Genomic DNA, 24,964 nt, shown 5'->3' with positions numbered 1-24,964 from the left:
TTTAATTGTTATGATTTACCAAACATATGATTCAAATGAGCTCTGAGCAAAAAATGTGACAACGAATGTGCACGCTAGCGTTCCTGCTGAACGTTAACCAGATAATAACACTTTCACGTCTGTGGTAAGGGGACAGTCTGCTAGGCTTAAAATGCCTGAAAACAAGTGGACACAACTAGTCGAATGCATAGACTGTATGTAAAAGATGGACTTTAGTCATAAAGATCAAGCCAGAAGTCCTTAAAACTGTTTTTTCTTTTCCTTTTAATAAGGTTTGATTTCATAGAAAGTGATGAGAAAATGGTTTTTAGATTATTTTGAACTCAGTTAAAAACTTTCCCGATGAGCTTCTTCTCAGTCAGTAGTTTCAAATATATGTGAAATATAGTCTCTGCTAGAGTTTAGGAGGAGGATAAAACACAAGACGCTTTAGAGCAGGGGTGTTCAACTCCAGGCCTCGAGGGCCGGTGTCCTGCAAGTTTTAGATGTATCCTTAGTGCAACACAGCTGATTTCAATGGCTAAATTACCTCCTGAAGTTGTCTTGAAGCTCTCCAGAGGCCTATAATGAACTAATCATTTGATTCAGGTGTGATGACCCAGGGTGAGATCTAAAACCTGCAGGACACCGGCCCTTGAGGCCTGGAGTTCCCCACCCCTGCTTTAAGGCATGTTTACCTTATGCATGATAAGTCGCTGGTGTATGAGAGTATCTGCTGTTTATTGGTGTCTCAGTCAGACCGAGCTCTCACTCCTCATGAAGTTAGGAACAGCAACAAATTCTCAGAACAGGGCCTCACATTAGGACTATAATAACCATATGTTTTATTGTTTTATTATTTGCTTCGAGCCCTGTGTACAGGAGCTGCATGCAAAAGGATCTTTTGTTAAAAGGCTTGGCGTAATAAGCAAATGCTTCAGCCAATACCTTTTGATTAGCCTTGTCTCATGCTTTCTTTCTTTGTGGTAGATCTTTGTTCTGTCTTCACTGAGATATTTAAATGCTAATCAATCAAATCAAATCAAATCATATGATGATGTCACGGTGGTTACGTTCTTGAAGAAAAACATAACCACCTATATACAGTCTATATTCTTAAGGTTGAACAGACCATAAAAATAGCTGCACTTCTAAAGCTTTATGCCTTTTTCCATTTAAGTAATGCAAAAAACAGTATAAAATATTGTATAGTGTCATGTTTCGCTGTGTGGCAGGCAGGATGAGGACCCAAATCAAGGACTTGGCACACGGAAAAGTAAAATTAAAACGGCAGCTCTATTTCCCGGAAAAACTCTACACTGAATACAAGAAAACGAAACCAGAAACATAAAACCTAGGGAAGTACACTACAACAGAGAACTTGGAGAATACTAGGAGCGCCGAAGACTCACACACAGCACTTAGCACTGACAGTATGACGTGACAACAAACAGGGGAAGACTGAGGGCTAAAATACACAGGCAGGATAACGAGACGATGGGGAACAGGTGGAAACACAGCTGGAACTAATCAGACATAAAGAGACAAGGGGACGCAAAACTAGATACACTGACATGAGACAAGGACTATCAAAATAAAACACAAAGCATGAGACATAAGCAATTTGACACAGAGATGTGGAAAATGACAGGCTCAGAACAGAAATGACTGTTTTAGTACCATTGGCATGCTTGCTGCTGCATTCGCTGTAAGTTATCGTGCCTCACATCACACATATTAAATTAATCATTAGTTTAATGTAAACAAACAACACAATAGTTCACACAGACACACTACACAAAGATAATGTACACAAAGTGTCCCTAATAATAATGTAGAAAATGAGCTGTTCATTGGTTCCGTTCCAATTTATCATGCTTACTTCCTATTTTGTTTCTATTTTGTCCTTGAGCACATGAATGTATGAAATATAGTGTGCTCTGTATGTGTATGTGTTGTATGTGTGTTGATGCTGAGGTACATTTGCAAGTATGCATAGAGGCATTGTGCAATTGTGAAATACCTTATGTTAAACTATTCATTTGTACAAAGGGCAGGCTTATAAGATTTCTTCTTGCACCGCTTCCCGTTATTATGAAGTTATATATTCTAACGTCTTAAATAAACTCAAATAAATAAAAAATATAAATTTCTAGTACTATGAAAGAAAAAGAAAATTACATTTCTGCTCATTTAAGCTCATTTAAGGTAAGTAATAGCCTTCTACTGGAAGATTTGTAACCATACTTCATAAATTTTCAATATTTTACCCATTAAGAGTCTTTGTTGAATTGCCAAATTGTTTTAAAAAATTACAAAATTTGACCCTGTTACCTTCTTGCAGCTTAGAAGGCTTATAGTTTGACCTAGCAGCTCAAAAACTGAGAGGAAAAAAATGTCAACTGATAAGCCCCTGTTGTAACTCAGCGATGATCCATGCCATAAAAAGCTCCCAAACACTGCTGAAATATTCTCTCGAGGCCAGTCGTCTACGTCAGACGATAATCCCAATATCAAAGTCTTTTGCAGAGTGAAAAAAACAAGATCTCAACTACATCAAGCAGGACACTCTGTCCTACATTTAATTAAACACTAAACAAGGATGAGTCATCCTCGTTAGACTCCCTTGTCAATACTGAGAAGTGGGAAAAACAGTGTTTCTCATCATTAGAAATAACGGTGAGATAGAACTTTTCATGGACTACTGCCTCTAAAAGCAGAATAATCACTGAGCTGCTTATTCTCTGAATAATTCAACAATTGGCTCAGAGGTCTATAATCCATGTTACGTCACGCACATTTGAGCACTCATATAAAGAGCAAACTGTACACTCAGCCAGTTCATCTTCACAGTTAATCCAGCCATACAAGTGTCTAATGTGACAAAACATTACTATAAAATGATTTTTAACTGTACTGCAGTAACATTTCTCTCTAAGCTATAGGGCTCTGCAAGCCAAAAATGTGTATTTTCTGTGTTATGTCATTTCTTTCTTTGATGGTCAGGACCTCATGTTTGCTATTTCTATAGACTATCCCTTCTGAAAACACCCAAATATATTAATCAGCAGTCCCATTCACTGGCATCTCTAGATCATGTTATCACAGATAGTGTAGTTTTTGACTAGAATGGCTTGATGCAGTGTTGAGCTACAGAGACCTCTTGTGCCCCGTCATTGTGCTGCAAGGCAGCATTCTAAATGTGTTCTAATGGGGCAAATACTATATCCAAAAGCAGCACCTGTTTACTGAAATTTGAATTTCAGAATTTCTCCACTATAAAAAAAGCAATATGTTCTTATGCACACAACTCAGCAGGTGACTAAGAGCCAACAAACAGTTATTGAGACTGTTATGAGAATGACCATAAATGACCCAGGTTTTAAGATGAGCCTAAAGCTCGATTTAGACTTCTGCAGGAAAGCTGCATCCTAACTTACGTCGTAATCAGAAACTCCTTTTAGCCGTCCACCACATTTCCATGCCATTGAAGTCGAGGCAGCCTGCATCAACCCGATGTGTAGTTATATTTTTCAGGAGGTGCACATCAGGTGGTGCACATCAGGCTACATGGAAGGTTACAGTGAAGGGTTAACATTGTAGATTTCCCAATGAAGCATTATTCATGCATTAGTCTTCTACAATTAGCTACAATGAAAAACTAGTGTTCAATAAACTTGTAGCATTGTTAAAAAAAAAACATTCTAGTATGTTTCAGATCAGCCTCAGTGTTCTAGAATGTTTCTAAAATGTTCTAGAATGTTTCTAAAATGTTCTAGAATGACCATCAATGTTTAGAATGTTGCACACTGGTTTGTTCTAGAATGATCACCAATATACACAGCACTTCAGCATTGTTTAAAACATACATTCTAGAACAGGGGTGTCCAACTCCGGGCCTCAAGGCCTCAAGTTCGACACCTGTGTTCTAGAATGTGCCGTGCTCTAGTAAGTTTAGAATCAGTCTCAGAGTTCTAGAATGTTTCACATTAGCATCTGTGTTCTAGAATGGCCATGAATGCTTAAAAATCAACTTCTGCATTCTGGAATGTTGCACACCGTTGTTCTAGAATGGCCACCACTATCTACACACTAGTGCTCTACGACAATCTCAGCATTGTTTAAAACATGAATTCCAGATTGTTTCAAATCAGCCTAAGGGTTCTAAAATTATCTGCAATGTTTCTTTAAACCTCAGTGTTTTATGTCCTCCAAAAACACACAGCAGTGTGGAATGTTGCTTAAAAATCTTTTAATATTGACCAGTGGGAAAATGCCGCATATACAGTACTTTTCAAATACTTTTAGATAAGAGGCTATTCATCTAAAAACATTTCTAACTCCTCAAAAATGTAAGATTTGTTTATGTTGGTCAAATTTCCACTAGGAAGGGATTTTTCTTAACCGATGAAAGAAACTGCAAGAATCCACTTTAGTTGTGGATTTATTGGTGTTTACTGCATTCTTTCGTTTTAGAAAAGTACCAAACAGTCGACTGGTCACTCCTAAAATAATGTCTCCCTCTGGTGTTCATTTTGTTTTTTTTAAGTCTAATCATAGCCTCCTTCACTTACATCAACATCTCTAAGGACCTCATACTGATAGCAAAAATAAATGGTTCCCAAATACAACAGAAGAAATTAACAAAATCGACTCCAGTCACCGGAATTACTTTTTTTTTTAAAGTCAACTGCCTTTCCCAGTTATATATTGCTTTTGTTGAACCACTTGAATTTAAACTGATAGTCTCCACCTCAATCATATCTTAATAGCTTGATTTAAAATCCACTGTGTTAGCCTAAAATGGAAAAATTATAAATCAGTGTTCACACCCTGCAAGCCTAAATGTAACTGGTAGAGCTCGTCTCACAGGGAAGACGATCACACTTATCTACTAGAAACCCAAAGTCACCTGTTTCAACCTGGAAAAGATGCTAAACTTCATATAAATCTAACAAGCTATTCGGGAGCCCAGTGTTAGCCTCTCAGGTGCCAATACACTGACTGGCTTTGTCAGCAACTGCTAGATAAAGCTGTAATCTCATCACCATTGATTTTAAGTTTCTTTCTTGAGAAGTCATTTAACAAAATATTTAAAAATGGCCTCAGTGCTCTAAAATAACACACAATATTAAAATGAGCCTCAGTGACATGTTTTAAAATGATCACAGATCACCAAAACCAGGAAACAAAACTACTTTTATTACCATGATTTTTTTTTCTTCACATAAGTGACATCAGCATGGCACGGGAAAAAAGCATTTTTATCCTTGTGTTAAAGGTCAATGGCAAATAATTTATGTGCAAAATGCGAGAAATACATTCACAACACTGCTTGGTAGAGTTTTAAGCATCACTAAACAAAAACTGAGCCTATGTGACGCTGCAAAATGAAAAAGGATCACTTGAAATTAGAATTTTTTTTTTCTCATGTTTTTCAAAATAACCATGGCCTGTAAATAATGCACATGTAATGGACAAAACTGAAGCAGTGGCTCAAAGATTTGTTGCGTTATACATTTCCATCTTTTAAAGTGTTTATGTACATACAGCAGAAAGCTGACAAATCCTTTGGGATCACCAACACTTTAACTGATTACTAATTATCTGATCAAACTCGGAAAATATCAGTTTTACTTTTCATGTCTTTATTGAACACATTGAGTAATCCCACAGTGTTTATTCTAAAACGGTAAGTAAACTATTGAATTTATTTAGTTGGACAAACATTAACAGCATTGAGGCCAATAATATTTCCTGTTTTACTGCATCTTCCCAAACTCTTCTAAGCATCAGATTTAGAACTGCCGCTATAAACGTATTTACTCTCTCAATGCCTGCAAAGCATCCAGTTGGTGGATGGTAAGACTGACTTTTGTCTCAACTGTGCTCAGAAAATTATTACAGAACTGTTTTGGAACATCCATCTGGTCTTTTGCAAACTTATTTACTTAGCAAAATCCTTCCATTAACACTATTTGTTATTCAAAAGTTTTCTGTATATCTTTTAATTATTTTAGTAAGTGTAGATATATTGTTTGCAGATATATTGTGGTCTCTGTGGCCTTTGGAAAAAAAAGAGTAGTGCCTGTCCTATATTTCCACTTTATATAAATTTCAGAAAAGGCTTTGTAAGTAATCAGACTGTGTACACATTTGTTTATAGGGATAAGTGCCTCTACATCCCACAAGTCAAATCTCATTGCCTTAATTGGAACACCTGACTCCAAGCAGCTTTTCTGAGAACTCATTAGCACAAAGGTTCGCTTATTCTTTCCATCCAGCACTGAGTGATTGCTCAATGTTTCATAAATAAAAGAATGAAAAGTATAACTGCTTGTGTTCTTCGTTTATTCAGATTGTGTGAAGATCGGATGACATTTCATGGCAATTTAAGCAAAATCCTTCTTCAAACTTTACAGTAAGTGCTTTAAATCACCGTTTTCCACATAAACGTTTAATTTCAGGTAAAGCTCTCGCTGGCCTCCTCTTTAAAAACGTGACTGCCAGGGTCCAAGTTTTGCGTCTGGGTTCTTAGCTCAGCAACTATCCCAGAAACACTACCCAAAAGCCCACCCATCCCATCCTCTATCTCCTTATGAAAATCCACTTCCTCAACTTTCACCTGTCCTCCAGTGGGGAGAAAGGCTTCCCCTTCATCAAATCCATAACTGTAGCCATCATCCATATCTGCTGCTGCGCTTGCACTGTTGCTGTTCGCCGAGGAGCTGGAAGCAAGTCTCTCACATCGGGCCTGATGTCTCAGGAAGCTGTCTCTCCAAATGACTTTCTTCCCACAGAGGCTGCATTCATAGGGCCGCAGCCCTCCGTGGGTTTTAAGGTGCTTAGTGAGATGGTGCTTCATTTTGAAGGACTTTGTGCAAACAGGACACCCAAAGGGCCGTAAATTGAGGTGCTGCATCTTCACATGCCGGTCACGCATACTCTTCAGGGTGTAGGCTTTCCCACAGTGGCAGAAGTGTACTTTGCCCGTGTAGGGCGCAGCAGCGAGGGACACTGAGGATGATGAAGATGGGGTTGGAGGTGAAGGGGGCGGTGGAAATGCAGCAGAAGATGAGGACAAATGGCGACTGGAGGTAGGGGTCAAAGAGCCACCCTGCCAATTCACCTCCGCGCCCGCCACTGTAAAGTCAGGAGACACGGGGACCAAAGGCCGCTGGGAAACCTGTCCTGTGCCATCTTCAATCTCATCGTAAGTGCCTCTCCTATAGGTCGCTTCTGTGAAACATTCAAAATCCACATCCTCCTCTTCATCATCCTCATCTTTACTGCAGCTGCCGCCCTCTCCTTCCTGAGGCCTCTGCTCTTGCTGAGACCAGGCACCTGTTTGCCACTGAAGCCTCGCTGAGGACGGGCAGGAAGGGTCTGGAACTGCGTCACCTGTTTGGCAACCATGAAGACTGGGCAGGTCTGTGGCTGGATCGCTTCCTACCAAATCTCTTTGCTTCATCACGTCTGCACTCTGCTTCCCTGCAACATGTCCAGCTTCGTCATTTTCATTTGAAACTGAGTGAAAGTCTGCTGAAGACAAGAAGGAACAAAAGCACAGTTTATTAAATTCACTGGGAAAATGCACAAAGAGAAAGAATATATGACCCAGCTATCTGGTCAGATTCAACATTATTTATATTTATATCCACTGCTGACGTAAATCAGAATTTCACTAAATTGAAACCAATAAATAAAATATTTAAATTCTTGTATTTATTTTATAATATATAAACATATTAACTTTCAGTAACATTTACAGTAAATATCAGGGCACTGCTGTCAGTCCAAATCATCCCCACAAAAGCTGCAAATTTCTTTATATTTGGAAAAAAACTGCTGTTCAAGAAAAGTAAAAATCCTAATAACAAATAGTGTCTAAAAAGGATTCTTTAATGCTGTTCATATTTGTCCATCTTACCACAGTGTCCCATTTGTGCAAAGCCTTCCTTCTTCCCCGTCTCTTCTCCTACTCCTTCATCCGCCTCAATCTCTCTTCTCTCACTCCTCCTCTTATCCTGCGTCTCATCACCATCCCCACTCTCTCTATTCTTATCGAGTGGTCGATCAGAGGTCTGTGGTGCCCCCCGCTGTTGAAATCTGACTTTCTGCTTTAAAGCCTCAGCACCCAAAAACCCCCCATGGTGCCGGGCATTGTGTCCAGGTCCGTCATGAGTAAAGTGACTCGTCTTAGCATTGCACGATACCCATGTCTCCTCGCAGCTGGTGTAATCAGTCTCCACATAGCCAGGAAGGCTGTCCAGCTGTGAATCAGCCAAGTGCTGGGCTGACGAGGGTCGAGGGCGTCCCCATCTTGAGAACTGCTGTGGGCGTCTCCATGTAGCCAAAGGAGGCAGTGAATCTGGCTTCTTCTCCCTCCTCCTTCCCTCCCTTTCTGCATACAGGCACTCCGTGCTGCTCGGGGACTGCTGGCGAGATGCAGAGCCGGGGTGAGCTGCGGCGGCAGCCTCCCCAGAGGCGCCCTCTGCTAAGGACCGAGGCCTCTTCAGGATCTCGGTGCATTTGTCCACGATGTGCCACATCTGGAGGAAACTGGCCACGGTGACATAGTTGACGATATCGTCATGCACGATGCTCAGCTGGCCAGTGTACGCAGAACTCAGGACGCTCTCAAAGGCAACTGGGTCCATGACTGAGGGCAGGGAGACAGTTGTAACATTTTTCAGTAACACCTGTGAAGAGACAGAAACAAAGACACACTTTGACATCTGGACTAAAATATACACATAAACAGGTTTTCTGCCAGTGTTTTACAAACCCAGTGCCTTTACAAAAACAAACTGTTGCTCAGTTTGTTATCCATTTTAAACATAGAAAAACAGCTAAAGAAACTATAAGGGAGGCTTAAGACACCTGCTTTTTATACAAAAGCTAGGTTTCCGCTAACTGGAGTCACTGATGTGGACATTTCCACCATGTTTGTGCTGTTTGATGAAATTATCTGAGCTACTGTGAGGTACAGACTACCCAAGGATTTTCTGCTTCAGTTTTGGCGAGTGAAATTCAAGTATTTTATCATAACCATCAGCTTATGTTACTACGTATTAATTAGCAGGTATCTTTTTCAGTGGATTGCACTCCAACAGTTAATAATACAGCTTTTAAACATGTTTGCCAGCTGTGGCCAAAATGTAAATATTAAAGCTCAAAATGTGGAGTAGAAAACATGTGGGTGATATGCTCATAAAGGCTGTGAAGTGGTGTCTCTCCCTTCGTCTCTTGTCACCCACTCTACATGCAGAGATGATTTTAGGTATTCTAATAGTGCTATATTACTGGAGTGCAACATCAGACAGTAAACCCCAACAACTTCAACCCTGCATTAATATGCTCTGCCCTACCTGATCATGAAAGTAAGGTGAGGATGCAGCGAGGACACAGCGGTGAGCCCTGAACACTTGACCTTGCACCTGGATGGAGAGATCGCACAGCCTGCCTTCCTCCCGCTGCCGGTTCAGATTGTCCAAAACAGCTGCTCTGGCGCCTGGGAAGCACACCTGGACCGTCAAACCGGCCGGAGCCACAGACCCACTGCAGGTCGGATCCATGGTCAGAGAAACCTAGAGGAAAGGCACAAAAGTTGTCAGTTGTTTTCTCATATTTTACTACACATGTAGTTATTATTTTTCTAATCCACACTTATACATATAATGCATTATAGACTAATATATGTTTTGTTACGCCATTAAAATATGCAATAACACTGTCTGGTTTCCACAAAAGAAGGCTGATAACATTCACCGCAGAAAAGATCAGCTGGTACATTAATCTATTATCCTCTGATTGATCTTTAATTGCTTACGAGTAATTTCATGAAGACCAATTTTACCTCATCATTTTACCTCAAATGTCAGGTAAAACGCTGCTAATATCAGTGTTATGGAAAATATGCTGTTTGGTTCCTGTACCGAAGAACTCAACACTATCAGGGCTTAACAACTATTGACTAGCTCCCTCACACCAGAGACTTGCCTGGGCCCACCGGTGAAGTAGTCTAGGAGGAATTGTCTACCTCTGAATGTGAATAAGACCACAGTTACGGTGACTAACTTCAGAAGGAAGAGGGCAGCTACATAGCCAAGACCTATCCTGGGACAAGGTGTTGAAGTAGAGGGCTACTCCAGGCATCCAAATCAGGAAAACCAACACAGATTGTATACAAGAAGGGTAATAGGAGACTCTATTTCCTAAAGAAACTGAGATCCTTCAAAGCATCCAACAAAATGCTGCAGATCACCCAATTTTAGACTTTGCTGAAGTCTGCTGGGGAGCTGGTGACTCCAACATACTGAATAAACTGATCAGACAGGCTGGCTCTGTGACTGGCTGCACACACGACACTTATGAAAGAGCTGTGGTCGAGACGAGGCCACTGAACAGTCTGCTATCCATCATAGATAATCTTGACCACCCTCTGCAACACTTACTAAACAGACAGCAGAGCCTGCCTCAGATACACTGCCACAAGGAGAGATATACAAAATCTTCCCTTCCACATGCCATCACACTCTATAATTCAATACATCCGCCTACCAGAAAGCCATCTGCCAGATAATCCGGGTGTTATCTTTAATGTTCAATTTAAGTGCTGTAACGATAGCATTTCCCGAATATGGGATAAATAGGGCTGATTTATTAATAACCACCTGTGTTCATCCCGAATAATTTACCACCTGGTGATTACTGCTCACGTCGATGCTCTACTATTTCACCATCTACTTTTAAAGGCGGCACTCACACGATGAAGGGCTGAAGACATTCGCTCCTTAGTTTTTGGTTCATTGTTTATATTCCCTGGGTTAAGCTAGCTTTTAGCTACATTAGCCAGTCAACAGTTAGCCCAGTAAACGTTAGTTTAATGACTTTACCTTCGATGAGCCGAGATTTTGTTGTTTTACATGGAGCCTCGCTGACTATTTGCAGCAAAACGTCACTGGTAAACTCCACATGCTAACCGCCATCTCAAAAAAATCACGCTAATAAAACGAGACTAACGGCAGCCTGCCCGCAGGCGCAGCTGCTGCTTATAGCCAGTTGACTAAGCAGCATCCTCATACGGTGTGAGTGGGTGTTTAGTGTAAACGTCGGTTAGAACTGTCACGAAACGCCATCACACGTTAACCTGTTGATTCACCTGCCGCTGAATAAACAATAGCTGCATGGACAATTATTAAACGTTACTGACAGACCCATTGTTACATGTATTGACAGAGCCCAATCCCCGAGAAACTGGCTGCAATCCAGCTGGAGGCCCAGCAGGGGGCGCTCCGGAGATATTCAATTAGCTGACAGTGCAACACGGATAAAACAACAGCTTCTAGACAAAACGGTCAATGTGTAATTTAATTTTCGCATATCTCATCGATAATGGGCCTGTACTGAAATAAAACGATGTTCCTGTCCTTTAGTTAGTCCTCACAGAGAAGCTTATGCTGCCCAAAAGCTAGCATTTTGCTAAGACACACGTTTCTACAAGCGTTAAATAAACAGTGGAAGAAAAGTTAAACCGCAACAGAAAACAACATGTGTGATGGTTGTGGTGGTTGAACGGGACGCTGCCAGGAGGTTAGTTGCTAGAAATTCTCAGCTACTGGTGGATTCATGCCCAAAAGTAAAATGGCGGATGCAGTAAAGCGGCTCATAGTGCTGTGAAAATAAATAAAACCGCCAACGTTTATCTCCAAACAAAATATCATAAAAATTTCAAATTTTCCTCAATGAAGTTTACACTTTTAAAAATGCAAAAGATAAAATGAAAATGAAATACCCCCACCCACCCCTTGCACCTAAATAAAGTTCAAGGTTCAAGGTTCTTTATTTGTCACATGCATAGTTATACAAGTATAACACACAGTGAAATGTAGCCTGACACGCTCCTCGACATGTGCAAAAATTGGGGGGGTGTAGAGGAAGAACATTTTATATATATATATATATATATATATATATATATATATATATATATATATATATATATATATATATATATATAGTATATACACTGGGTGAATGTGCAGTAGTAGCAGCAAGCAGGTGAATTCTGTACATTAATATGAATAGACATCTGACTATTTTACAGGATAGACAATATAAACATTAAAATTAAAGGAATTTGGAATGTACATTGTGCCTTGGTTTAGAGTGTCTGGAAGAGAGTCCTGTCTCAGTCAATTATAGATGATGTGAGAGGGCGGGTGTGTGTGTTTAGGGCACGGATGGCTTGGGGATAGAAGCTCCTCTTGAGTCTCTCTGTCCTTGCCCGGAAGATGCGGAACCTTCTACCAGATTGCAGAAGTTGGAACAGTTTGTTGCCAGGATGGGACGGGTCCTTCAGTATCTGCGCTGCTCTAGTCCGGCATCTCCTGGTGTGTCCTGAAGCAGGGGGAGAGCAATCCTGCAGCAGCGTTCTGCTGTACGGATCACTCTCTGGAGAGCTTTTTGGTCCTTCACACAGCTGTTCCCGAACCACGGTGTCATGTTCTGTGTGAGGATGCTCTCCACAGCGCCTGTATAGAAAATCCTGAGGATCTTTGGAGGGACCCTGAACTTCCTCAGTTGTCGTAGGTGATACAGGCGCTGCCTAGCCTTTTTGGTCTGGACCTGAATGTGGGCAGCCCATGTCAGGTCTGAGGAGATGTGGACACCAAGATACTTGAAGGACTGCACCCTCTCCACTGGAGCTCCATTGATGATAATGGGCTTGTAGTCTCTGTGCTGACCCCTTCTGAAGTCCACCACCAGCTCCTTGGTCTTGCAGACGTTCAGCTGGAGGTGGTTGTCCTGGCACCACGATGCCAGATTCTTCACTTCATCCATGTAGGCCGCCTCATCGTTGTTGGAGATGGCACCCAACACCACTGTGTCGTCAGCAAACTTCACAATGGTGTTGGAGCCATGGGTGGCCACACAGTCTGAAATGTAGAGGGAGTAGAGCAGTGGCGAGAGGACACATCCCTGAGGTGCTCCTGTGTTGATGGTGATGCTGTTGGAGAAGCACCTGCCCACCCTCACCACCTGAGTTCTGCCAGTGAGGAAGTCAAACACCCATGCACACAGACGGCTGTTAAGTCCCAGATCCCTGAGCTTTGTGAACAGTCTGCAGGGCACTATTGCGTTAAACGCTGAACTGTAATCAACAAACAGCATTCGCACATAGTTACCCTGTTTCTTGTCCACGTGGCTGAGAGTGGTGTGTAGGACGTGGGCGATGGCATCCTCTGTGGATCTGTTGGATCTGTAGGCGAACTGCAGCGGATCTGTGTTGTCTGGGATGGAGGAGGAGATGATGTTCTTCAGCAGCCTCTCAAACACCTTCATTACTACCGAGGTCAGTGCAACTGGCCGGTAATCGTTCAGGGATGAGGGTTTGCTGTTCTTGGGCACAGGGATGATGGTGGATCTTTTGAAGCATGTGGGGACCACAGACATCAAACATCAAAATTATTATAATTTTTTTAAGTTTCCACAAATATCTAATGGTAAAACTCAATGTGTAATAAACACTGGGAAATACATTAAAATAATTTCACGAAAAATTCCTTCACTGTAGCCTACTGTAATTTTAACTGGATTTTTTGAGTCACCTCCCATTAGCGCCCCCTATAAAACAAGAAGTCCAGAAAGTGGAAGCTCTCTGATGCCCTGTATGAATCAACATGGAGTTAAATTAAAGGGCCATCTCGCCCTGTTCTCGTTTTCTTATTTATCATTTTCCATTTAATTTGCTTCCAACGCACACCGGGATCCCTGCAGCAGGTTTGAGGCAGGGTTAAATGAGCATCAGTTTAAAAAACCGTACAGAAGAGGCTCAAACAGCTGTCACATGCAGCACCTGCCCTGTCTCACACACGCTTGGCTGTTTTTACCGCAGTGCATCTGCAGCAACAGCCTCTCAACAGAGGTGCCGCTGTGGCGCAGGAAAAAACACCGTTAACTGAGCACTGGACGGATTTATTTGAGGGTTGTGTGTGTGTTTTTTTTAATTGCGTGTCTGGCTTATATGCCTGCGTGTGCGCTCACGCAGTTTGACCTGCAATGCCAACGCGAACGAAACATCTTTTCTCCGAGCACGGGGTCATTAGATAGCTGAAATTATACAAAAAAAATATATAGCTGCCATCGCAGGAGAGGACAGTATTTTTCTATATTTTTTCCAGGAGAGACGACTCTGCTCGAGGAGAGGAGGCCTGATCAGGACAGTGGCTCTGATTTCATTGATCCGATTAAGGATAATTACCATTAGACCATTAGACTGGTCTCTATTAAATACTGGTAGCGTGTACCCTGTAAAAGGTAGCCATTTGTTTCCTGCCGTAGAGCATGCAAATTGATTATAAATGCACTGGCATGTAAATGTATTGTTGACGTTTATTCAGTAGCTGGCATGTTGCACTCTTGAACACATTCATTTTAACCTCGTAAGCGTCTATACTCTCTGTAATTTTCCAACATTTAGAGCGGAGCATGCCCCAGGGAGGTCTACTGATTGCTCTCTGCATCTCATATTAAAACGACCTCAGGAAAAAAAAATCATAACCTCAGGGTGCGGATCTGGGGAGCACTGTGAGTTAACAGATATCTGGATCGTTTCATAAGCTATTTGATTATTGATAGCAGAAAAGGTCACCGCGTGGATGCGGGAGGCCAGTGGGTGTGTAAATTGGGGGAACTGTCTCAAAAGGAGCAATAATTTGTGGCAATAAATTCTGCAACCAGAATTCTGGAAACTGTTGCCGGCTTGAGCCAAAGACCTGAGTGGTTCCACGGGACATTACATTTACGCGTATACGGTTTGCACTTTACAATGCATGTTTAGCTGCTAGTTGTCACCAACACATGACATCAGCCTGCACTTAAAAAAAAAAAAACAATACAGATAAGCTTCCTGAAATCTACAAGAAAACATTTGCAAATATCCATCCTGCTATTGCAAACTCGGAGGTGCTCAGTGCGTGAGTGTCACTAGGCTCCGTGAAAGCTTCAAGAACCATTTTAGGGTTGTACTTTTTGAGGCCCCTCCTTCGATAAAACATCTGGAGTTATGGCACTACTACGTTTTCTGCTATTTTCCTTCCTCTGCACGCTGTTTGGTGAGTGGGCGGGATTCCTGGCAGTGTTTTGCTATGACACCTTGTTAACCCAGGCTGATGACATCTCTTCTTTTCTTGTAAACAGTGTACCAGTGTCACGGGGCCTGTGCAGAGGTGGACTCGGACACTGAAGCTGTAGCAGGCAAGGGTTTTAAACTGGGCTGCATCTCCTGCAAAAGAAGGAGTGAGGTGAGAGGTGAAGCCAGCGTCGAATGGTACTTCAGGCCAAAAGGGGAGGCTGACTTTTTTCTGGTGAGTGTTTCCATGAAGTGGGATTTATGGCCCTGCAGATCTGGGTTTCCCCCCATCTTTTTTTAAAAAAAAAACAAAACATTTATTAGAAGAAGGAACAAAGTATAGAAGTAACTTGCTGCTTTATTTATATAAAATAAACACTGTTCAATATATTTTCAGGGGAGACGACAGTAGGAATATGATTGTGGAACTGCATTCGTTTTCAGTTTAGAAACTTACATTTGTGAATCTGAAATTTGGCACAGAATTTAAAAAAATCAGATTAATCTGAAATTCACAAGAGTTTGCGTTATTGTCTTGATGGAGTCCAAATAAAATATCTTTCCAAACCAATCGGGAATCACTTACATAAACGTAAACATGCTGTTTCAGTAGGCAGGAGTAGAGGTAAAGCTAAAATAACTGAAAGACAAACTCATGTAAGATTACATAATGTCAGGTTTGAGTCTTTTTAAGGACACTTTCGGTAGGATAAAACCAGTGGAGCACTTTAAAGGATGCTTCTTTCACCTTGTTAATAAAGTAGAAGAAAATAACTGCAAAAGCCAGAGCTTCTTCCAGTTACTATCACACAAAACGATTTCAGTACATTTGAAGGAGAAGCAATATCCTTCAGGAAAAGAGCTCTCATTTCCTAATTGCAGTTTTGATGATGGAGATTAAAACAAATTTTAGTCTTCCAAGATCCTCACTGTGCATCGCTGAACTGGATGACATACACGTCAACAAGTGGGCCGGTGTTGCACCAAAAAGATTTCTGATGTTTCTGATGTATGTATGTGTAATAGCTCCTCGTGTTGGTAAATTAACTGGATTTATGAAGAGGTTATCTATAAAATAATACCTAAATTCTAATCAACCCAATCCTTTTTGGCCAATTTAATAATATCTTTACAGAACTATGGTGCTATTTATGCTTGTTGCAATTTCTGCAAAATCCCTTGAAAAATACATTTATGTCAATGACACACAGCGAAGCCGCTACCTCTGCTGGACCTTAAATTCTGCTTTGTACACAACAAGCAGCACTGCTGACTATATGGGAGGTTTGGAGCAGGAAGTCTTAGTCATGCAAGCATCCATAAAATCAAACTTGTGGGCTACTTCTCTCAGGACTTGAGCTATTTATATATGCACTTATATATAGTGCACACCAAAGCTCTCCTCCTTCCTGTCGCTCTCACTTACTCGCACATAGACACCTACAGTACGGTCCTCAGTCACATAATAGCACCCAGTGATGAGACCGTCATGAGCTTCAGATGGGAATCAATTGGAACATTTTACTCCACTGAAGTCATCAAAGTGTCAGAGAGAGCTCTGCTGACCTTGTGCTGGATTCTCTGTTTGATGCCGCAGTGCATGCTGTGTTAATGTAGCCGTGGATGTATTTCAGTATAGTAGTGTCTGAACGGTCGTTTTATAATTTACAAAAATATGCCTGAACAGTTTCAGGGGAAAGTGTGTTTCATATGGGGTGACTGGGGGTGTAGACAAATTTAAATCGGAGGCAACACATCCATCTACAATATGTAACGAGGTATTTTCCTCTCACATGATATCCATTTGGAGCTGTCAAGTGTGTTTACTTAACCAATTAACTGAAAATCTAAAAAATGGAGTATGTTTTTTACTCATGAACCTGGACATATTTTTTTCATTGTTGCTTCCAATTTGAAATCAAACAATCAGGGTACAGCTGAAGTGTAGACTTTCTGCTCTAATTCAAGGGTTTAACAAACATTTAGCAATAAATGTTTACGAGTTACTGACAGTTTTTACACTAAATCCTTGATTTTCAAGAGATATGAAACACATTTCCAAAATAATAATAATAATAATAATACATCGTAGCCTAAATAACATAATAGCTCATTGGTGGATGTTCATATTAGACACCGCCAAAGTTTCAGCGTTTTTAAAAGTAACACCTGTGAGCCAAATGCTCTGTTTCTGACAGTTTCTTCTACCCTTGGCTCTGTGTGATGTCATGGAGTGTGTATATCCCAATAGAGTCATCTCAGACACCTGGTATTAGCTGTGAGAACAGAAGCTCCACCCACAACTGTTCCGATCTTCTGTTTAGGGGGGGACAGCCAATCAGAAATAAGTTCTCTTTAAGGGGGGAAACAAACTGAGCGGCTACACCAAGGCCCAGAATAACATAAATAATGAAAGATTAATTTTAACCGTCACTCATGCAAAGGTGTTGCATAAGAATATGTAACTGGTAATGAACACAACCTTAAATGATCTCTGTGTCGTCCAGATGTACACCTACAATGAGGATGGCCCCACCATTGAGAGTGACCAGTTTGAGGCTCGTGTCGACTGGAACGGAAGCAAAAGGAGCAGAGACATTCAAGATGCATCCATATACCTGTTAAATGTCACCTTCAATGACTCGGGCACTTACCGGTGCTTTTTCAACCGCATCCTCTCCTACGAAAACTACGAGTACAACGACGTTGTCAGCAAAGTGGTGCACCTCAGTGTGGTGGGGAAAGGTATGACTTTATACAGGTCATTAGTATCTGAGCAAGTAGACTTAAAGACATCTGAAGACAGTTAACAAGAAAAAGCTAATTTATTGCTAAATGTTAAAATATATTATGCATATTGAAATAAGGTTGAAAAGTGTGGTTTGAGCAGTCAGATTTAGATTTTTTGAATTTTTTTGAATGAATTTATCTTACGTGTAAATGTGGCGATCAATGGTGGAGATGGCTGAGCATTTTCAGGCCTTAATTAGACTTAAGCAGACTCTGTCATTGCAGAAGCATTTCACAAACTGATTCACACTCACACAATACAGACCGTCACTCTTTTAAATCTCACTGTGAGTGCAGTGTGCATTCCCATTAACCTGGAGGTCCCTGAACAACAACGGAGCTTTAATATTATGAGAATGCAGCCTGCCTCCATTTTCAGAGGTTGAAGATTCTGGCACTGTCAATAAAGCAGCCTCCTAGTCTCTGTTATGATTAAAATGGAAGCAACATTCATTTTGTTTCACTTCTATTTCATCAGTGGCTGATATTTACTCTCTACAGTTTTCAATAGATGGAAGAAACATGTCTAATCGTGGATACTGACACGCTGCCAGTTCAGCAGCTTAGCTGAATTATTTAATGTTTCCTGATAAATGCATTACTATCAGGCAGCATAACAGTAAGCATATATAACTGTGCGCTCTTTGGTTCAGTCTCCCAGACACGGATCAAGTCTAGTCTTAGACTTTGCGGCGATCTTAATTTAATTTCCCTTTGAATCTAGGACTAGGCTTTAAATACGTCTGGAAAACTGTCTCTTAACTGTAACTTTGGAACAAATTATGATTAATTAATAGATATTTTGCAAATATTTAGACTCTTAAGAGAGCTTTGCATAAACGAATGCCTGCAAATTGTAATGAACCGAAGCAATGTTGTGAAGTGGTCCAAAATTCCTCTGCAAGAACATGAGAGACTGTTAAAGTCATTTTATTATATATTATATATTTTGATTAAACTCAGTAGTGTCTCACAGGCAGACTGCACAATGTCACAAAAGTGATTCTTCTGCAAGAAAAACTAAGACTATTCAAGCACAGAATTCTTTATTTCGATGCGTGTGGCTCTTGTGGTTGAAAACAAAAGATTTTAGATAGAACAGATGTTTCCTCTTTAGGTTTTAGGTGGTTTCAGCTTTTTCTCGACCCCGTCAGGTCACCTTTGTTTTGTTTGTTTGTCTCGTCTTTCCTGGTTTCCTGTATGCAGCCACCAGAGGTACAGCTTCCATCGTGTCAGAGGTCATGATGTACGTGTCCATCATCGGCCTGCAGCTCTGGCTCCTCATAGAGATGATATACTGTTACAGAAAGATAGCAGCAGCTGGAGAAGAAGCATTACGAGAAGCGGCGTAAGTATTTTTCTCTTACACCTAAATGCATGCTGACTTAATGCATGTCAGAATCTTGTATATACAGTTGAGCCTTTTCATTTCAAGATTCAGCTTGAAAAGATATACAAGATGTGCTTATATGTTAAAGGCTTATAAAAGTGTTTCTGAGTGCAGTTATGAACTGGATGCAGATATGTTGGCCAATATTAGTTTGTAGCTCAAAATAAAATGAGTCACGCGTTGCTATTGTGGACCAAGATGTGTAATTAAGTCATTTTACAGTTGAAAAGGAAACAAACATATCTGAGACTCCTTATTTTCTGGCACTTATTGGCATGCATATTTGTAGATATTGATGAAAGACAAATTTGGGTTAAGGCCCGGTCACACCAGCATTATAAACTCACTCAGAGGTGCAAATGAAAGAAAATTTTAGGTCTCCAGCTGAAGGAAGTAAACACTGTGTGAGTGTAAGCTAGGGATTCCAGAATTTTGTGTCTGCAGGTTGGGTAAAAACATTTTAGGTGTTCCAATTAGGCAAAAATTAAATTAAAATAATTGTAGTTCACACTAACAGTCACCTCAAGGTGCTTTAAATGTCACAGATTTCAGGCCGAACCAAATACAGCTTTTAGAGATGGACTAATTAAACAGAAAAAAACCTAAAACATTATTGAGACAATGTGGAAAATTAAAGAAACAGAAACATGACATAAAGCTAAAGAGGGCAGCAGGGTTAGAGTGTAACTGAACAAAAAACTGATAGAAACTGAGGCATTAAATGGGCACAGGAAGCAATCAGGAAAAGTGGAAACACTAGATTAACAGGGCACAGCTGAAACTAATTAAGACAATAAGAAAGGAAATAATATTAATGATAATGTACAAGAGACCGAAAAGCAACAAAATAAAACAGGAAGTACCCAAATGGGGAAACCAAGGAAAAGAGAAACACTTGACAACAAAATTCAAGAAGACATCAGAGAGACCAGACCAAACCAAATCAAATCAAGTATAGGGGTATTCTAAACGTTGAAGAAAAACTGATTTCAAAAGTAAGAAGAACTAAAACACTAAATGAGAATCTTGAGATGAAATAGAACCTAGAAGTAATCAACACATCCGTTACATTTTTGCTATAATTACAAAAAACCTCAACGATAAACTAAGAAATCCTTACCGAAGGAAAAACCCAACAAAATCCACAGATTATGTTATTTTATTGCAAGGTAAAGACTGCACATCGTTATAGAGAGAACCCACAAAAAATCAGAGGATCCACTGTGAGTAAGAACTACCTTTTAACAAGAAGAACCTTCCGGCAGAACCAAGCTGTGGGAGGGCAGCAACCTGGCCTGAATGGTTGAGAGATGAGGGTAAAAGGAAGAAAGGAAAGGAAAGCAGAGAGAGACCACGAGCAGACACAAAGTATGGGAGGAAGTAGACAAAGGTTGCAGTAGTTGCATATAAGCACATCCAGGAGAGTGGGAAGAACTGCTCAGTGCCTCATGGGAAGTGTCCCAGCAGCCTGAAGCAGCATACCTAAGGGATCATTCAGTCACCTGATCCAGCCCTAACTATAAGCTTTATAAAATAAATGAGAGCATTCTTTGGAGTTGAGAGGGTATTTGTCTCCTGAATCCAAACAGGAGAAAATGACATCATAAAAAGGTGGATGTTAACCCAACCCAAACTCAACCCTAAATGCTCATTTTAACTCATGACCTGTTGCATGTTAAGAAGTTAACTTTCCTCGGTGTGCAAAAGGAGAAGAATCACAGAAGAGGGATATGGTTTGGCAGACTGCCAAAGAGACAAATTTATATGCAGAAATGATAAGAGATATGTGAAAGCAGTTGCGGTTTCCTTCTCATTGATACTTGTTTATTAGGTGTTATTTTGGCTTACAGTGTTTGACGTGAATGGTACTTTCCTCAAAAACAAATTTGGTGTGAGTCGGAAGTTGTGAAAAGTGTGTATTTCCCCATGAGTCATGTCATTGTTTATTGTCCTGCTATAATCACACCTATAATTTTAACTTTTGCCTTTGCCTGCTATATCATTGTTTCCTTTACTATAAGACTGTCGCTGTCTCCATCGTGTTTGTGTGCGTTCACTTGTGTGTCTTTGTCCCGTTCCCTCTTGTCGCCTTGTCGTGTTTTCATCCTGCCATCCTCCTCCCTAGTCAAAACCAAAACCTTCCTCCTGTAAGTCGAAAAGAAAATCAAACCTGTATCTTTTTATTTTTGCATTTTTTAACCCATGTCATTGTGATAAAAGAAAACATTGCAGATGATTACTGAAAATGATTTTCTTTTTTTCCTTTCCAGAAATGCTGAATATTTAGCGATAGCCTCGGAAAGTAAAGATAACTGTGCAGGGGTACAAGTCGGAGAATAGCACAGGTACGTTGTGATCATTTAATGAAAATGGATGTCATCTTTCCATAAAAGATACCTACTGTTACAATGTATTTTAGAATGATTAGAAACACTACATAAATGTCATTAAACCCTGTCAGCTGACCACTCCTAACCACGGCTTTGTTTCAAACATCATGTTTGATCTATGTAAACTGTGTCCCTGTAGCAACAATAACGACGTCAAGTATAAAATATAAAAGAAAAAATTGCTCTTTACTTATTATCTAGTCTAGCAATTTTCTGATTGTATTATTATGGTGAAAGTTTTGTTATTTCTAGACTGTGTACTTTTATTGAAAACATTACGTAAAGGTCATTAAGGGTCATTTTTGCACTTTTCTATGGATATAGCAAAATTGTTCTATGGATGTCCATGAAGCTAAGCTAGGCTATTAGGCTGCTAACTTAACATTTACTAGAAAGTGCAAAATAAACTTTGTAGATTTAAATACTGAGTTCTTGCACTAAAGTATATTTTTGAGGGAAATTAATGAAAGGTTAGAAAGGTGGATCCCTTGAATTTCTGCTCAACTATATTTTTTCACAGCTAAAGTGTTAAAGTGGGACCAGCTTTGCTAATTGTTTGATACAAATACTGTACCTTCAGTTAGGTGAAAATGTGTGGGTTTTAGATGTCAGACTAACACCCACACAATACATGTGTGTGCAAGGGGGGGGACACAGTTGGAGAGGTGAACATGCAAGGGGCAAAGGTAGTGAAAGTAGATGAATTTAAATACCTGGGCTCAACCATCCAAAGCAAAAGACAATGTACAAGAGAGATGAAGAAGCGAGTGTAGGCAGGATGAAGTGGGTGGAGGCAAGTGTTAGGTTTGATTTCTGGCAGAAGGATAGAAGTAAGAGTGAAAGAGAAAATGTACAAGATGGTAGTGAGACCTGCTGTGATGCATGTTTTGGAGATGGTGGTACTAACAAAAAGAAGATGCTAATGTTTTCACTGGTAGTGACCAGAATAGACAGGATTAGAGACCACTGCATCAGAGGGACAGCTCAGGTAGGGCAGTTTGGAGCCAAAGTTAGAAAGGAAAGGCTGACATATGCAGAGGAGGTAAAGTGGATATATCTGACAAAGGATGTTGAAGATGCCCGGCAGGAAGAAAAGAGGAAGACTTCAGAGAAGATTCATGATGTAGTGAAGGAAGACATGCAGAGGGTTGTTGTGACAGAGGAGGAGATGGATGCAGATGATCTACCCCTAAGGACACGAGAATAAACCTTTGTGAAATATTAGGAATTAAGTATTATTGGAGTCCAAAAGGCTACACCACCATGTACTCCAAACCTCATTACTAAATATAAAACTGATTTGTTTTCTCTAATAAAGTGTAAAAGCATTATTTATGGCACCATCTAACACAGATATGTTGTCACTGATTAGGTGTGCAAAGCTGAAACTAATGGAAAACAGCTGTGAGATCATTTTAATTATTTAAATGTGGCTGTAGAGGTTGGATTAGTTAGAGATAAACTGGATTTTCTACAAGCTCAGTCGCTTTGATTCTGCGCCAGCACTTCCATTTACGTGAGCCGTCTTTGTCTTCAGGCTTTCTTCATGGACTGAAAACATCCTTCCACTTAACGACCTGCACGATGACAACCTGAGGGAAAAACTCTTCATCTCAAACCTCTATTTTACCTTCTTAACAAACCGAACAAAGGACAACACACTAGGAGAGCATGGTACCAGCACTGTATATAGTACCCTGTGCACAAAAAGCATGTTCTGCACTTATATGAGAAACCATTATGCATTAATGAACCACATTGTCTGAAGCATATACTGTACGTTCAGTATTTGTCTTTAAGTATATGTAGTCATGCATTTAATATGAGTGTTGTTGTAGAGAGTCCATGAGGCTAACTGTCCAAGAAAGCTTTTTACTAAATCATCACCACATAATGTATAAAAAACACCATATGTGTAAGTGATTTCTAAAATAGAATGTGATGGGCTACAATAGACTGTATTTCTAAATTAACTGCTAGTTATAGATTCAGTCAATAATAAAGATGTATTAATAAAAATGGAGAAAACGTGGTTGAAAATTGTCGTGCTTGGATATTATGATTGATGATTATGATGAAGATTTCAAGTGAGGTCTGCTCAGCTCCAGCTCCATTTTTAATGTTCAAAACAACTTTTTTTTTTTTTTTATTCTTCTACTGGACCTGTCTAATATGAGCGTCCACTTTTGTAACCATATTTAGAAACCAGTGATTTATTTTGAAAGTTACTGGTGCCAGGGGGAGCAGTGTAAGTAGTTCATAAACTGCTGATATACTGGAATTTTCCCCCACACAAACATCTCTTGGATTTGCAGTCTGAAAATTGTCCAAATAAGAGAAAATACCCAGTGAGCAGCAGTTCTCTGGCTGAAAACGCCTTGTTGATTCCAGTAGCAGCACACCACACTATATGACACTCACCTTTAAGAAAAACAAGATGAGGACAAATATAAAGCAGAGATGTGTTTCTGTTAGAGGAGTTAACCTGTGGAATAGTTATGACAGTGATTTAAAAAGGTGTAGTTCATTTTCCTTGTTTAAAAACATGTTTAAAAATAGAGTATTAGAAAAATATATAAATCAAGAATGAAAAGAGCAAAAAGGAGAAAAAAAAAAAACAACCTCTTGATTCTTTTGCTTTGATGTAGTTACTTATCTAAGGTGGAAAGTTTTTTTTTCTTTGTTTTTGTTTGTTTGTTTTGTTTGGTTTTTGCTTTATTATTTTCTTCAAGCCCTGTGTACAGGAGCTGCATACAAAAAGATATTTTGTGAAAAGGGTTGGAGTAATAAGCAAATGCTTCTGCCAATACCTTTTGATTAGCCTTGTCTCATGCTTTCTTTCTTTATGGTAGATTTTTGTTCTGTTTTCACTGTTTGTTTGTTTTTTCACTGTTTTCACTGAGATATGAATTTGAATGCTAATCAATCAAATCAAATCAAAAAACCTAAGAACAGGAAACCGAGGCTACAATTAGAAAAACATGGTCTGATCTGATGCGTCTCAGTTTCTGCTGCAACATTTGGATGACAGGGTCAGAATTTGGCATAAACATGAAAGTATGGACCCATCCTGCCTCGTGAGTGGTTAAGCTGCTGGTGATATTTTCTCGGTACGCTTTGGCCTCCTTAATACCAACTGAGCATTGCTTAATTGCTGCTGACCATGGCTATCCCTTTATGACCACAGTGTGTCCATCTTCTGATGTCTGCTTCCAGGGGGATGATACTCCACGTCACACAGTTTAAATAATCTCCAGCTTGTTTCTTAGATGATACTGA

General features: G+C 40.1%; 2 protein-coding genes across 3 annotated transcripts; one reads left to right on the top strand and one right to left on the bottom strand.

Annotated features, from left to right (window-relative positions):
• Positions 1-4,876: 4,876 nt before the first annotated feature.
• On the bottom strand, positions 4,877-11,246 carry zbtb22a (zinc finger and BTB domain containing 22a). Of its 2 annotated transcripts, none has more exons than XM_080862324.1 (4): positions 10,878-11,246; positions 9,351-9,569; positions 7,910-8,681; positions 4,877-7,521 (listed from the first exon to the last, which is right to left on the bottom strand). In XM_080862324.1, the coding sequence occupies exons 2-4, from the start codon at positions 9,555-9,557 to the stop codon at positions 6,443-6,445; spliced, it is 2,058 nt and encodes a 685-aa protein (XP_080718450.1). In that variant the 5' UTR covers positions 9,558-9,569; positions 10,878-11,246; the 3' UTR covers positions 4,877-6,442. The 2 variants fall into 2 exon arrangements, with proteins under 2 accessions (XP_080718450.1, XP_080718451.1); XM_080862325.1 differs by having other exon boundaries at positions 4,877-7,518.
• A 2,691-nt stretch (positions 11,247-13,937) lies between these two features.
• scn1bb (sodium channel, voltage-gated, type I, beta b) lies at positions 13,938-23,711 on the top strand. Its single transcript, XM_080863333.1, has 6 exons — positions 13,938-15,098; positions 15,184-15,350; positions 17,623-17,860; positions 19,112-19,253; positions 21,566-21,640; positions 23,223-23,711. Exons 1-5 carry the CDS (start codon positions 15,050-15,052, stop codon positions 21,633-21,635), a joined length of 666 nt encoding a protein of 221 aa, XP_080719459.1. The 5' UTR covers positions 13,938-15,049; the 3' UTR covers positions 21,636-21,640; positions 23,223-23,711.
• Positions 23,712-24,964: the final 1,253 nt, after the last annotated feature.

Source organism: Rhamphochromis sp. 'chilingali', assembly GCF_963969265.1.
Source record: "Rhamphochromis sp. 'chilingali' genome assembly, chromosome: 17".
NCBI classification, from domain to species: domain Eukaryota; kingdom Metazoa; phylum Chordata; class Actinopteri; order Cichliformes; family Cichlidae; genus Rhamphochromis; species Rhamphochromis sp. 'chilingali'.
This window is presented reverse-complemented; position numbering and strand designations above follow the sequence as displayed.